The following is a 14,296-nucleotide window of genomic DNA, read 5'->3' as shown; positions in this document are numbered from 1 at the left end:
TTCACTAAATTTTACTTATCCAATAAATCAAAAAAAAAAAATTGAAATCTTGTAACACAAATTTTAGTTCCCACATTCATCAAAGCATTTTTAAGTTACTCAAACACAATAGTTGAACGTGTATGCACTTATTTGGAAGTCATCTATTGAATTTATTCTCTAAATGAAAAAGCAAACCTGAAGGGTCACATTACTGAACACTTTACACATGCTGACAGTTTATCTTCTACAAAGGAGTTTTGCTAGCGCAAACTATAATGACTATCTGCTCCTATTAACAAGCAGGTTCTCATTTTTGCATGGCACATCCTTACACATTCAGCCGTCTCCGTAGCCCTCGAGGGTTTAACAGAATTCCTGTAGGTGGAATACTCTATGCTTTCAACTGATAGCAATTAACTCGTTAACTTCTTATCTCTGCCTCCAGTCAGCATTTGTGATTAAATATAGCCTACCACAGTTTTTCTTTTATGATAGTTCACAGTGGTGTCATTAAACTACAGCTTACCCTCAAAATGTGGCTCACTAGCTAAGAATGCTTTTTAATTAAAAAAATAAAAAAATACTTGATGATGTGAAAACCATATGAAATTCAAATTTCAGGAACACTAATATAGCATGTTGGCCATATCTCTCTGCTTACATTGTGTGTGTCTGAATCCATGCTATAATGGCAGAGCTGGATTAGTGGCATGAGAATCTGTCTGACCCATGAAGTCTAAAGCATTTACTATATGGTCATTTGCCAAGAAGATGTTCAAATCTGGTGGGTGAAATCCAGATAAAGGAAGAGACTAAGATTACATAAATTACAAAGGGCAAAATTCAATATTGTATGGAAACACATAATCTGTTAAAAATGATAGACATGATGGGTCGCATTAGTGTCTGCGTATATACCGAACGTGATAGACATGATGGGTCGCATTAGTGTCTATGTATATACCAAACATGANCATTACTGAACACTTTACACATGCTGACAGTTTATCTTCTACAAAGGAGTTTTGCTAGCGCAAACTTTAATGACTATCTGCTCCTATTAACAAGCATGAGTGAGCAGAGACACCAGAGGTGGCCACTTCATTTCTTTCTGTTGCTTCCAGTTGCTAGCATAGTTGCAACTCGCATAAATATATTTAATGTATCCATGTAGATTCTCAACATCCTAGAAAAGAAAATTATAGTAAGATGTGACTCTAATAATGATGACAATCTAATTCTTAGTACAAAAAAATGGGAATAATAATACTCATTATTCCTAGTGTTATTAAATAGAAACTAAAAATACAATGTTTAAAAGCCAGTTAGGGTTCGAAACTAGATAATGCTCAGTTTTCCTTCTGGTAGAATCACCTTTTAAATGAAGAACATAATTTTTAAAAGTATTATGTATTCTTTGACATCCTGCTATGAGCATCAAACCTGGGTGTTAGACAACAGAAGAACTACAACAAATAATAAAACCCACACCTTTAAAAAAAACTCGCAAGACATAGTCTTGCATTTTCAAAGAGAATATATCCTTTTCATCCCCTTTAAGAAAGCTGCTATAAAGCTCCAAGTGTTATAGCAACATTTAAAAAAAGCTATTACATTATTTTATTTTTAGGTAAAGGAGAGCATCATAAAAATGTGAGAGACACTTTGAAACTTTAGGCAGAATTCAAGAAAAGTGAAAACACTATTTTATATTACTGAATGTCAATTAAGGTTGAATGTCTCTAAAACAAACACAAGGAAAAATGTTTTCAGAACTGGTTTCCCCTCCTTAAACATTCCAATTAATTACATGCATTCTAACAGACAGTACTTGTAACTGAAACCTAAAAGCTATGCTCACCTGCAATGCAATCAGTTTTCTAAGTAGACAGCCCAAACTACACTCCAACAGAAGCAGCAAAATTTAACCTGTTGCAAATCCCAGTACTGGTCCTGTGTGCCCTTATTTGGAAATATAACCTTCAAAGATATAATTACGCAGGCAGTGGTGGCGTACACCTTTAATCTCAGCACTGGTGAGGCAGAGGCAGGCAGAACAGAGCCAGTTGCAGAACAGCAAGAGGGGTTACACAGAGAAACTCTGTCTTAAAGAACAAACCAAAACAAAACAAACCAATAAAGATACAATTACAATGTAAGTTAAAATGAGGCCACACCAGAAAAGTGTATGTCTGTTGGCTTTTGCTGTCCTCTAAATCAGGCTGGCCTCCAACTCTGAGCAATCTGCCTGGCTCTGTCTCCCAGGCCCAACCTGAAGATAATAAATTTTAGGCCACCTATCTTATGCTTCTTTGCTATGGTGGTACCCTGTGAAACTAATACACATGGAACCAAACAGCCATACCTATGTAATATAGCAGTAACAGTAAGGTTTACTTACGAATTGATGGGATCATACTTTTGAACTCCATACATTGGTGTTAGTTCTGCACGTTTGATTACTTTCTGAGTATCATATAGAAGGAACATACTGAAAAGAACTAATCCACCATACATTGCCACTGAATACAGAGTGGCACCAGCCACTGTGGTAGGGGGAAGAAACATAGATCCTAAAACAAAGGAAAAATAGAACGTATTATATATATAGCTTGCAACTGGACTTGCAGTTTCTATTATTTAAAACTACGTTGGTAAATCTGATATGAAATCTCATGGATCATCATTTTCTAATGGGTTACTTACCAACATTAGAACAATTTACAAGTCAGCTTAATCATTTCAGAGGTACTTAATAAAACGAATACTTAACCATAAGCCAAGATTTTATGATATCAAATAATCAAACCCAATCAATTTAGCCTATCATTTAAACAACTTTCAAAAATTAATCTTAATGCTTCTGGATACTCGAACCCTTCAAAGGGCAGTAGCTTACCCAGTGAAGACACAAAGACAACGCCTAGGCCCACTCCCAGGGGTGCTCCCATGTTCAGAAACTTCTCACTGGGTGCGCACATGGCCACAGTCGAGAGGCCGCCCACAATACCAGCAGTGTACCATGCAGCTCTCAAGAGAAGAGGCCCCCCCAAGATCGTCAGAGGAGCCACCACTGCACCCATCACACCTGGGGAGACAGCAAGGTCTTGTGAGATATCTACCAAATGACCACCAGAGAACAAATGTCACTGTGAAGCTTCTCGTAACACTGGACCTTATGTTAAACAATGCTGATATAGTAAATTTCACATTTAGGTAGTCATACCCTACAATCCAAACTATAAAGTCAGTATCTGAGTCTATAAAACTGTTTATCACATAAACATGGGATCCTAATTCATATACAAACAGGAGCATTCATTTTTAGTAACTTTGTAAGTCTGTGTAGGTCATTATTTCTAACAGAGACCACACTAGATTTAAAAATAGCAGAAGAAGAACTGACACAACAGAAGGTCAAACCTACTGATGCCCAAAGGGAAGAAAGTAAACTGGAAGGGAAGTGTGTGATGGAACTCAGAAACGCAGAGGCTTCCCAGGCAGGCACTGGATTTGCCTCACCTAATAAGGAGCAGTCTCATTTCAGTTCATAAAAACAAACCTCAGTTGTCAAAATTTTTAAAAACACCTTCCTTAAGAATTATAGGGGAAAGCTGGGTGGTGGTGTCACACGACTTTAATCCCAGCACTTGGGAGGCAGAGATAGGCAGATCTCTGTGAATTCAAGACATGTCTGGTCTACAGAGCGAGAACCAGGACAGGCTCTAAAGCTAGAGAAACCTTGTCTCAAAAAAAAACAAAAACAAAAATGAACAAAAAATTATGGGGAAGGTGGGCATAGTGGTACATGCCTTTAATCCCAGCACTAGGAAGAGGCAGGTGGATCTTTGAGTTCAAGGCCAGTCTGGTCTCCACAGAACAGTCAGAACTACACAGTGAGACCTTGTCTTGAAACAAAACAAAACAATAAAACATTATAGAAATATGTTATTGCCAATCACCAAACAGGAGGGCCAACAAGAAGATTTCAGGACACGAAATTATGTCAATAGAGAAATAATGTAGCTGCTTACTTTAGTTTTCACGGTGTTAGGGATAAAGCCAGGGCCTTGCGTACGCCTAATACCACTGAGCTACATACTCTGCATCTGTCTTTTGAGATAGCATCTCACTATGTTACTTAGGCCATCTTTAAACCTATAATCTCCATGACTCAGCTTCTGGAGTAGGTTTGATTACAGGCCTGTACCACCAGAACTGGTGTAGCACAATTAATAAAAAGAGACAGATATTAGGGTTCAACTTGAAGACCAGAAAAGCAAAACAGCTAGCCACTGGCTCTTACCTCTACCTCAGTCGGAAATGCTGATCCTGCTTACAGGAATCCTCAGAATGAGGCTATGCCTGAGAGCTGTCTCCTCTCATCTTATATTCTTCTCTAGGGCTAGAATTAAAGGGGTACACCAGTACCGCCACATTTCTATGCCAAACTAGTGTAGCTACTGGGATTAAAGGTGTGTGCCACCACTGCCTGGTCTGTATGGCTTATCAGTGAGGCTATTTTACTCTCTGATCTTCAGGAAAGCTTTATTTTTAATAAACAAAATATCATTACAACCTGGCTCCTGTTTTAAATTGCTATAGTATAAGCATATGTACATAGTGTGTGTACGGGCACATGGTATGCAACACTGTGGAGGTCAGAGGACCACTTTGTAAAGTTAGTTCTCTTCTGTCTTTATGTGGGGACCCCAGGGATTGCACACTGCTTACCAGGCTTATACAGCAAATGCCTCTATCTGCTGAGCACCTTGCTGGTCTCTCAGCTCTTTTCTTATACATAGTTATCTCAGAGCTATCTTAATACCAATACTTTTAAAGCAAAGGCCTGGCAACAACGACTGTATGAAATTCTATTTTCTAAAAACAAGGTTTATCAACTCATTTACAACTGAAGAATTGTTCAAAAAGGCCACTATTAAGTCAGGTGTGTCAAGAGACCAAAAGTAGGAAGACAACAAGCTGCAGGTCAGTCTGGCATGCAAATCAAGACCCTGTCTCAAAAACAAAATAAAACAAACCAAACAAGTAACAGGACCGTAAATAATATTCAAGAGAGTCCAATAAGAATTTGAAACAGAACATACCAGAATGAAGCATCCAAGCCAGATGCTTTGGCCCTGGGCTCTGATCATATGGTATTGACTGTACCAGCATTCCAGCTCCAATCATGGCTGCAAAGGTTGCACCAATTGTCTGGAAGACACACATTAAAAACAAAAAACAAAAACAAAAACAAAAAAAAACAGATCCTTAAAGCAGAAGCCCACAGATTCAAGTATGATTAATCACTATGAAGAAACTGAATGCTGTTTTTCTCTAGTACACTTTGGTTTCTGGTTCATTCAGCTTTAGTAAGATCAATTTAGCAAGAGTGCCCTCTACTGCCACAGACATAATTTTCAACCTGATGTAAAGCACAGAAAAATAAAACCAGCTGTTTCTGTGGAGGATAAGAAAAACCAGAGCTGAAAAACATACTGGATTCTACCGCATTGTTTCTAATGGAGAAACAATTACTACAAACTGCTCTACAAATCCTTTGTTCATGTAAATTTCTAGCTATTTATCTCAACTGTGTATTTTTCTTTAAAAATCTTCATTTTTTTTTTTGCTTTTACTTTTCCACATTCTACATTTTAGTGATACTGAACTGGTAGAACTGAAAAAATGCTCCTAAGTTCATATTTCCTTAATGTTTACTGTGCCTTTAGAGAGAATGGTGGTACACACCTTTAATTCCAGCACTTGGGACACAGGTAGATCTCTGAATTCAAGTCTATGTACTAAGTGCTAGGACAGCCAAGGCTAACGAAGAAGCCTGTTCTCAAGAAAGCCAATGCTAGCCTTGTCTATTGAGTTCTAGAACAGTCAGGGGTGATAGAAGACCCTGTCTCAAACAAAAACAAAAGCCAAAACACCAAACCAACCCAACAAACAAAAAGTATACTGGCAGGGCAGTGAGATGGATCAGCAGGTTAAGTTACTAGCTGAGCCCCAAATTGAAGCCTGAGGATCTGAGTAACACCCTCAGAATCCACAAAGATGTGTGTGAGAGAGAACCAATTCCACAAAGGTCCTCTGACCTCTAGATGCACGACACACAAACCCCTTCCCCTGAGTGACTTACTAGTATGTACTTTTCCCAATAGTGGCAGACGTCTCTCTTGTTCCAAAGGCACTTGAGAAAAACTATGCTTTCCTATCTATACCACCTCCAAAAGGCTTTCTCTCTCCTTTCTGAAACATCTTCCTAACTTTCTCAACTATTTCTCTTAAATATTCTTAGTAGCAGAAGACAGTGACATTTTGCTGCAGAGGGTATGGTCTAAACACATAGCTTCTTTGGCATTGTATATTTACCCAGTAAGTATGGTCCCTATACTACCAGAGCAAGTTCTCTTGGAATACAGAATGTAGGAAATATCATGGATTAAAAACTTACAGCTCTGGCTTCCCAACCATGGGAAACAGCTGTGTTTAATTCCCATCTCCTGCCTTGCCCGGTCCCACAGGCACAGCTGGTGCACCTGCTTTGTGTCGCCTATCATTAGTAGTTGTTCTTTTTGAGACAGGGCTTCTCTGTGTAGCCTGGGCTGTCCTTGAACTCACTTGGTAGACCAGGCAGGTCTTGAACTCACAGAGATCCACTGCCTCTGCCTCCCAAGTGCTGGAATTAAGGACATGCGCCACCACTGCCCAGTCCACATTCGTTCTACCACTTGAACAGAAGTGTTTTCTGCCATCTAGTCTGTACAGTGGTCTCTGTTAGGTACTTTGCCTCAGCCTGGAAATCAAAGCTAGCACCTTTCTCACCATGCCCTTTCCCACTTGAGATTTCACTGGATGGGACTGTAAACACTTTTCCCAATAGGGTCTTCCTAGCTCTTCTCCTTTGTTCTGCTGGACTGGCCTCGTCCTCTACTGAAAGAAAGCATGTTACCTAGCAGAAGAACTAAGTCTTGGGGGCTGGAAAGATGGCCGCTCTTCCAGAGGATCCAGGTTCAATTCCCAGCACCCACATGGAGGAACACAACTGTCTATAACTCGAGTTCCATGAGACCCAGCATACATACACATGCAGGGAAAACACCAATGCACATAAATAAAAAACAAAAAAGAACCAAGTCTTCCACTAAACTGCCCTGATGGCCCAAGACTATCTTTCAGCTAACTTTTTACTTCACTTTCAACTTTCTATTTCTTATCATACATCCCGTATGATACACTTTAGATCGCCCCACCACATAACAGGAACAGAACCCATACCTGAAAGCATACAGTGCTAGCATGCAAAACAGCAAGTGCTTAAGAAATATTCATTCACTTTGTTGGGTGGTGGTGGCACATACCTTTGATCCTAGTACTTGGGAGGTAGAGGCAGGTGGATCTCTGAGTTTGAGGCCAGCCTGGTCCACAGAGCAAGTTCCAGGACAGCCAAGGCTACATAGAGAAACCCTGTCTCAAAACAAAACAAAACAAAACAAAACAAACAAATAAAACCAAAAGAAGAAGGAAATATGCACTGAACAAAGTGCCCGTATTCAGGCAGGCAGCTCAGGCAGGGCAGGAGTGCCATGTTAACTAACTTCCTCTAACACTGCAGAAAGCTTCATCAGCAAGATGGATCTGCATTTACTTTACTTATTTGTTTGTTTTTTTTTTTTTTTCAAGACAGGGTTTCTCTGTAAACCTGGCTATCCTAGAACTTGACCTGTAGACCAGGCTGGCCTGGAACTCAGACATCTGCGTGCCTCTGCCTCCCGAGTGCTGGGATTAAAGGCGTCACCAGGCACATTTACTTTATTTTTAGCAAGGAAGTACAAAATAGAAGTTGTCTGCTATGTTTCTAAGTTGAGTTTTTGACCCCTTCGATCCAATTAAAACACATAGTTGATAAAGAGTAATACAATATTCTTCCATTTAATGTCCTCTCCCTTTCCCACAATATATATTTTAGCAAATCATTTTTCTTCCCTGTATTAAGAACTGAACCTACAGTTCAACAGATTCTAGGCAATTTCCTTACCATTGAAATATTAATGGCTCTACTCCATGAAATCTGATCTTTACATCAAAAAGCAACAAAATAACCCATCACCTAGCACCACCTTCCCAATAGAAATAGCAAGTAGCTAACTTACCACCCAAGAGCCTCTCATCATGAAGTTCATGAGAGCAGGTGTTCTGGCTACTGCCATGGCAGACAAAGCTGTTAAACCAATACTTCCTGTTAAGTACATGTAAGTAGAATGAATTCTATCCTTCACATACTGAGGCCAAATTCTGTAAGAAACAGGACAAGGTAAAAATTCTGATTAAATCATTTGTTAGATACAAAAGACTCTGGAATAAATCACTTTAATGTTCCAATCTAATTGTGACAGAAATAATAACTATAATTATTGTTTTTGGTTTTTCAAGAGTTCCTCTATGTAGCCCTGACTATCCTGGAACTGGCTCTGTAGACCACACACCAGGCTGCCCTGGACTCTACCTCCTAAGTGTTAGGATTAAAGGTGTGCATGACCATACCCAGCTATGATATAAATAATTACGTACATTTTGGAACTATATTAGATTAAATGACAGAAACATACATTTGATCCACATATAAAGCAACACATTTTCTCCTTGTCTGAATACATAACCTTGATTAAGAATGATTATTTAGGCTTGAATAAGTCTGTGACAAATGAACAAAAGAGACTATTTATATTCATGCATATTCACAAATGAAAACCAGACAAGGCATTCCAAAAGTGACTAGAGACTCAAGAGTAGGAAGAACGAGAACCTTTATTTGAAGGATTTTGGTTGCTTGGGGACAATTTACTTACACAGCCTTTTCGATAGCTCCAATCTCATTAGACATTCCTAAGCCATAGTAGCACAGCGCTCCAAGACCAACAGCTGCTCCTCCAGCAACAAACCACCTTCCCATCTGATCAACTGCAAGCACAGCAATAAACACAGGCTAGGGTCAGCACATTTCAACTAAACTAAAGTGCTGGGGTAATTATTCAAAATAACCAGGTTCAGATCGTAACTGTTTCTTCACAGGAGTCTCATGGGGGACACAGAATTCTCAACATTAGGCCAGAAGGAAAGGATATTCTAGAAACAAATGTACAACAATGACCTCAAAGAATAAAGGAGCATTTGGGTACAGACGCATACATAGCTGTTAAAGCACGTGGGAGGCTGAAGACAAAAAAATCATGAGTACATGACCAGCAGGGTTTACATAGCAAGAACATACCCCAGATGAGTAAATGTTGAAAAAAAAATAAAGAAACTGATAGTCATTTTACACTGTGTCTAAAGTGTGAAGTTTATGTGAGCCTAGAGAACCAATAGAGAAAAATGCTATTAATATATATGTACCCAAAAAAAGGAGAGATGCTCTTGCTTTAGAATAATGAATTTTTTTTTTTTTTTTAGCAGCTCTCAGGCAGGTGCTCATAAAGAACATCTTGCTCCCTCCAATTTGTTCACTAAGAACATTCCTGGAAAATCCTGATTTGTTCTCTGTGGTCAAGACTCTTATCAAAAAGGAATGCTTCCCATGATACTGATTAGGACTCCTCAACTATAATAAAGTGACATTTCCAACACTGGTAAGTAGCTTTTGTTTAAATAGTTTAGGGAAGATTAACAATCTGCTTTCAGACATTTTAAAGTTAAAATCCAAGCGATGAATCAAAATGACTTCATTAAGATAATGCCTTACTAGCGGCCGCAGATATGGCTTTTGAGTTAAGAGCCCTTTGCTGCTCCTCTTTCAGAGGACCCGAGTTCAGTTTCAAGCACCCAATTCCGGGGCATATAATCACCCAACTCTAGTACCAGGGGATAAAATATCTTCTTCTGGCCTCTGTGAGTATCAACACACACCTGGTGGATATTCACGCATACAGACAAAGGAATAAATATAAATTTAAAAGCTTCATGTTAAATACTGAACTTCCACCTACTTTTAAAGATTTTTTCCATTGATGGTTCCAAAGCTGCCTCTTTCAATTCTTGGCCAGTTTTCCCACGGTGGATCCTAACTCTTGTCTTGGCAGCGTATTCCTGACATATACAAAAAATACACGTACCACTCAGATCAACAGCATGTCAATAAAACAGAGGTTCTTTTTACACTAATATAGAATCAGTATAAAAGTAAGAAAAAAGAAAGAAAGAAAGAAAGGAAGGAAGGAAGGAAGGAAGGAAGGAAGGAAGGAAGGAAGGAAGAAAAAGCCGGGTGGTAGTGGTACACACTTTAAATTCCAGCACTGTAATGGGTTTTTGATCCTACTGCACATACTGGCTTTGTGGGAGCCTAGGCAGTTTGGATGCTCACCTTACTAGACCTGGATGGAGGTGGGTGGTCCNGGGGGGGGGGGGGGTGGGGGGGGGGGGGGGGGAGGGAAATGGGAGGCAGTGGTGGGGAAGAGACAGAAATCTTCAATAAATAAATAAATTAATTAAAAAAAAATCAATAAATTCCAGCACTGGGGAGGCAGATCTCTGTGAGTTTGAGACCAGCCCGGCCTAGAGTTAGTTCCAGGGCATGCTCCAAAGTTATGGAGAAACTCTGTCTCACCCGCGCCCCCAACCTCCCCCAAAGTTTAAGTAAGATTAGATGTAGCTTGACCTGTGCTCCATCTTTGAAATGATTATACAATTTTCCCCAGGTAGTCAAAGTTGAACCTGAAGCCTCAGGAACAGTAGGAAAGCACTCAGTCATTTAGGTGGGTCTTTACCAGCGGTGGAAAAGTTATTTAATGAGGAAAGTATGCCCTTTTAACTACTGCAGATTATCTTCAGCTAGTTCACACTTTAAAACATGCATCTATACTCATTTAAATACTACAAGACAGATGTTGGCTTGCAATCTCAGCACCTGCGAGCATACGGGAAGTGAAATCACTATTTTGAGATCAGCTAATTCTATAGATTGAGATCCTGTCTCCAAGGAAAACACCTGATGCCAAAGAGATAGGCCTTTCTCGATAATCTGACAGATTTTTATCCTTATCTAAGCAAAAGCTGTAGTACCATCTTTAGTAACTAATCAGCTGGACCAACTGGTAATATCTCTGGGTTCTTTAGCATTTGACTGCAGCTCCCATATACAATCCTTTTCTTGTACCATGTAACCTAATTCCCCAATGCTTACTCTCAGTTTTCTGAGTGAGAAACTTCAAGACATAAGGTGTAAAAATAAAATCTCTCTTTCATTTGTGATAAGGAGATTGGTATGATTTTAACTGATAGGTAGAAAGTTCACTGGAAACTCTACTGTTGGTTTATTTGGTAAGTCACTAAACAGAGAAAGCTATGTACAGTCAGAGAATGTTACAGACAACCCACTGATTAACCACCACCACCAAAACAAAACAGAAAATCCTAAAACAGAACAAAACAAACAAAAAACCCAGAATGGGGTAGAAACCCATATTGAAAAAACATTCTTTACCCTGGTGGGTGTTAAGAGCCATTGATTCTTCGTGATGGAATTCTTTATGAGTGGGGAGGTCTTGGTGAAAGTGGGCTGGAAAACCCTGGAAGGCAGTGTCCGGAGACACACAAGCCTTGCAGCCAGCATGGTGGGTGATATACCGGTTCACTAAGCAGATCTGAAATGCTAGTTAAAAAGCAAAAATGTATGTTAACTGAGAAAGGAACAGAATAGTCAAAGAACAGAAGAAACAAATTAAGGTTCTGCAGGAAAAAAAAATCACAACAGTGGCCTCACTAATTCTTAATGGTGAATCCTCCCCTTGCCTCTTCTAACTCCAGAAATCCAGTTATAGTATAAATTATATATAATAACATATTTTATATTGCATATATTATATATTTTATTATTATATATAGCCAATAATATAAATCCCAGTTTGACCAGATATATGTAATGCAGAATGAGTGTTATTACGTTAGCACAATTACAAATTCTGGCATTTACAGTCGCTGTGTTAACTAGTATTTATACCACCGTTAAATAAGTTAAAAGAATCTGTGAAACTTTTCAGCACAGGAAAATCATTTCCAAGGAAAAGATGAATTGGAGGCCAAACTATACAAGACTAAAAGACATCAACAGAAGCCAGGCCATGTGAATGTCTAGTAAATACGTCAACTATTAAAATACGACAGACACCTTCAAAGCAAGTTAATTTATTCCACTACTACGTAGCCTTCGATCAAAATAAACACAACCAATACCCGAGAGTCCTTCCACAGGAACTCTTAAGAGCACGGAACTCTAGGCATCTGACCTTGCGGGAGGGGAAAAAAAAAACCGAGAGTCCTTCGGGTACTTTCACGCCATTACATCATCTCAACCGGTCGCTTCCTCCAGCTTGCAACCTACTGACCGGGCCGCAGACCCAAGTCTGAGTAGCCTCAAGTCGCATAAGCGCCCAAGGCGGTGATCTGCCATATATTTAGGTGAAACGGGCCCCTAGGCTAGTTCTGCACCAATTCTTGCCGGCCCTTCTTAAGGCTTCCCTGCGCACCGATGCTCGAGCGCCTGGTCCTTCCCCCTCACCGCCAGCCCGCAGCCTCCGCATCCACGGAGCGCCCCACCGCACCCCCAGCCGGGCCACCAGGTCCCCGAGGGGCTGACTCAGCATCCCGCTGCCCAGGAAGAGGTCGCGAGGGGCAGCGGCGTCTCCCTGCCCCGCCCGCAGTGGCCGGCCTAGACCCCGCCGTGACGGAGCCCGTCTTGGGGACGGAGATTCTCAGGCCACGCGGGGCAGTACCTCAGCTCCGGTCCCCTCTACCACGGGGGCTCCCCTCCGGGTCAGCCAACCTGAGAGCGCTCGACCTCCCTCTGCCCGCTCCTCTGCGGCTGCGCGACTCACTGCGTCACGCAACATCCGGACAAAAGGTAAATAGTAGAAACAGCCAATCAGAGGGCAGATCTCTGCCGGAAGGGCGGGTGCAGTGCGGGAGACGGGGCTTGGCTTGGGGACCGGACCAATGGAGATTTGTGGTCGGAAACGTCACAGTCGGCGCTCATTTTGGGTGTGGGCTGCGAAGCCGAGGCGACCATTTTAGCGCTGGGCAGCGGAGTTCTTCGTTTCTTGCGTAGTTTTTCCTTGGCAGCGGGCACTTGTTAAAAAATGAGAGAAGGGCGGTGGTGACGCACAGTTTTAATCCCAGACCTCTGGGGGTAAGGGCAAACTCCGTGAGTTCAAGGCCAGCTTGGAATTACTTTCGTTTTTGGATCTAGGTTTCACAATGAATTTTCACATATAAATTGGACTTTAATTCTGTTTAAGAGTCATCATAAAACACGTTTTACGCCGAGAACGTAAAGTTTGGGTTAATCGTATGGTCGTGGTGGCTGGAACGATGTTTACCAACCCTAAGAGGTACAATTCAGTCAAACTTTTGTTAATTTCTTAATGTTTACCACTGCTGGGTACCGTGGGGCTGTGGCTAGGCAGGATGTCTTGAGCTATGTGATATGTACTTGATATCCTCTCCTTTTAATTCATTGTGTGAACTTTAAGGGATTGGACACTGGTTTTGTGAGTTTTTGCATGTGTAAATTTACCTCGAATTACTTCTGAGGAACAGGAGCAAAAAACGTTGTGTACTTATGGGATGAAAGGATTCATCTGAACATTTTAAGTGTTTTACTATAGTTATTAAAATACATGCACTATGCACTAGGTATAAATATATTAGTAAATACAATTTTCTTGAGAGTTTTAGTATATTGACTCTGTGGTTTGGCAAGAAAATAATGGCAATGGTATACATAGCGAGTTACAGAACAGCCAGAGCTGTACAGAGACCCAGCTTCGAAAGAAAAGAAATCCTGTCTCGAAAAACCATAAATACATACATACATACATACATACATACATACTACATACCAAGGAAACGTCCTCTCCTGATAGGCTCCTTATCCTGGTTTAGCTTTAGGCACACCCTTTCCACAAAAACAAACTGCCTTACTGAACCAGTTTCACTTTGTTCATGTGTTCCTAACTGTAACACTGAAAACACTCTCGGTTTGATTCTATCAATAGTATATGGAGAAATAAGTCTTGGACTGGAGAGATGGCTCAGGTGTTACAGAATAGACTCACAACAAAAAATATAAGAGAAATAGCTCTACTCCCCACTGAAGCATTGCAGTAGCCTTCAAAAAAAACCCTAAGTAAGAGGAAGAGTAGCTTGTGTTCTGTTACACAAGTATAGCCTGAAGCTTGGGGAAAAAAGACAAAATATAAAAACAACAACAACAAAATGATATTAAAAGGTTACAAGGGCAACAGCAAAA

At 40.4% G+C, this 14,296-nt stretch overlaps 1 protein-coding gene across 2 annotated transcripts; it reads right to left on the bottom strand.

The window, feature by feature from the left end:
• Positions 1–959: 959 nt before the first annotated feature.
• Ghitm (growth hormone inducible transmembrane protein) lies at positions 960–12,883 on the bottom strand. Of its 2 annotated transcripts, none has more exons than XM_050140714.1 (9): positions 12,762–12,883; positions 11,474–11,641; positions 9,981–10,080; positions 8,844–8,955; positions 8,148–8,289; positions 5,091–5,199; positions 2,882–3,070; positions 2,384–2,555; positions 960–1,168 (listed from the first exon to the last, which is right to left on the bottom strand). In XM_050140714.1, exons 2-9 carry the CDS (start codon positions 11,600–11,602, stop codon positions 1,084–1,086), a joined length of 1,038 nt encoding a protein of 345 aa, XP_049996671.1. In that variant the 5' UTR covers positions 11,603–11,641; positions 12,762–12,883; the 3' UTR covers positions 960–1,083. The 2 variants fall into 2 exon arrangements, with proteins under 2 accessions (XP_049996671.1, XP_049996672.1); XM_050140715.1 differs by having other exon boundaries at positions 12,812–12,883.
• Positions 12,884–14,296: the final 1,413 nt, after the last annotated feature.

The sequence above is a fragment of the Alexandromys fortis genome, unplaced genomic scaffold, assembly GCF_014885135.2.
Source record: "Alexandromys fortis isolate MF-2015 unplaced genomic scaffold, M_Fortis_MF-2015_v1.1 scaffold_46, whole genome shotgun sequence".
In the NCBI taxonomy this organism is placed as follows: domain Eukaryota; kingdom Metazoa; phylum Chordata; class Mammalia; order Rodentia; family Cricetidae; genus Alexandromys; species Alexandromys fortis.
Note: the sequence above shows the minus strand (reverse complement) of the source record. Positions and strands in the feature narration are given on the sequence as shown.

Coding starts and splice junctions, on each gene's coding strand:
- Ghitm (XM_050140714.1), bottom strand. CDS start 11,602: ATGCTGGCTGCAAGGCTTGTGTGTCTCCGGACACTGCCTTCCAGGGTT. Junction 10,081..11,473: donor GGCTCTTAACACCCACCAGG/GTAAAGAATGTT, acceptor TGTATATGTCAG/GAATACGCTGCCAAGACAAG. Junction 3,071..5,090: donor GGCTTGGATGCTTCATTCTG/GTATGTTCTGTT, acceptor CTGTCTCCCCAG/GTGTGATGGGTGCAGTGGTG.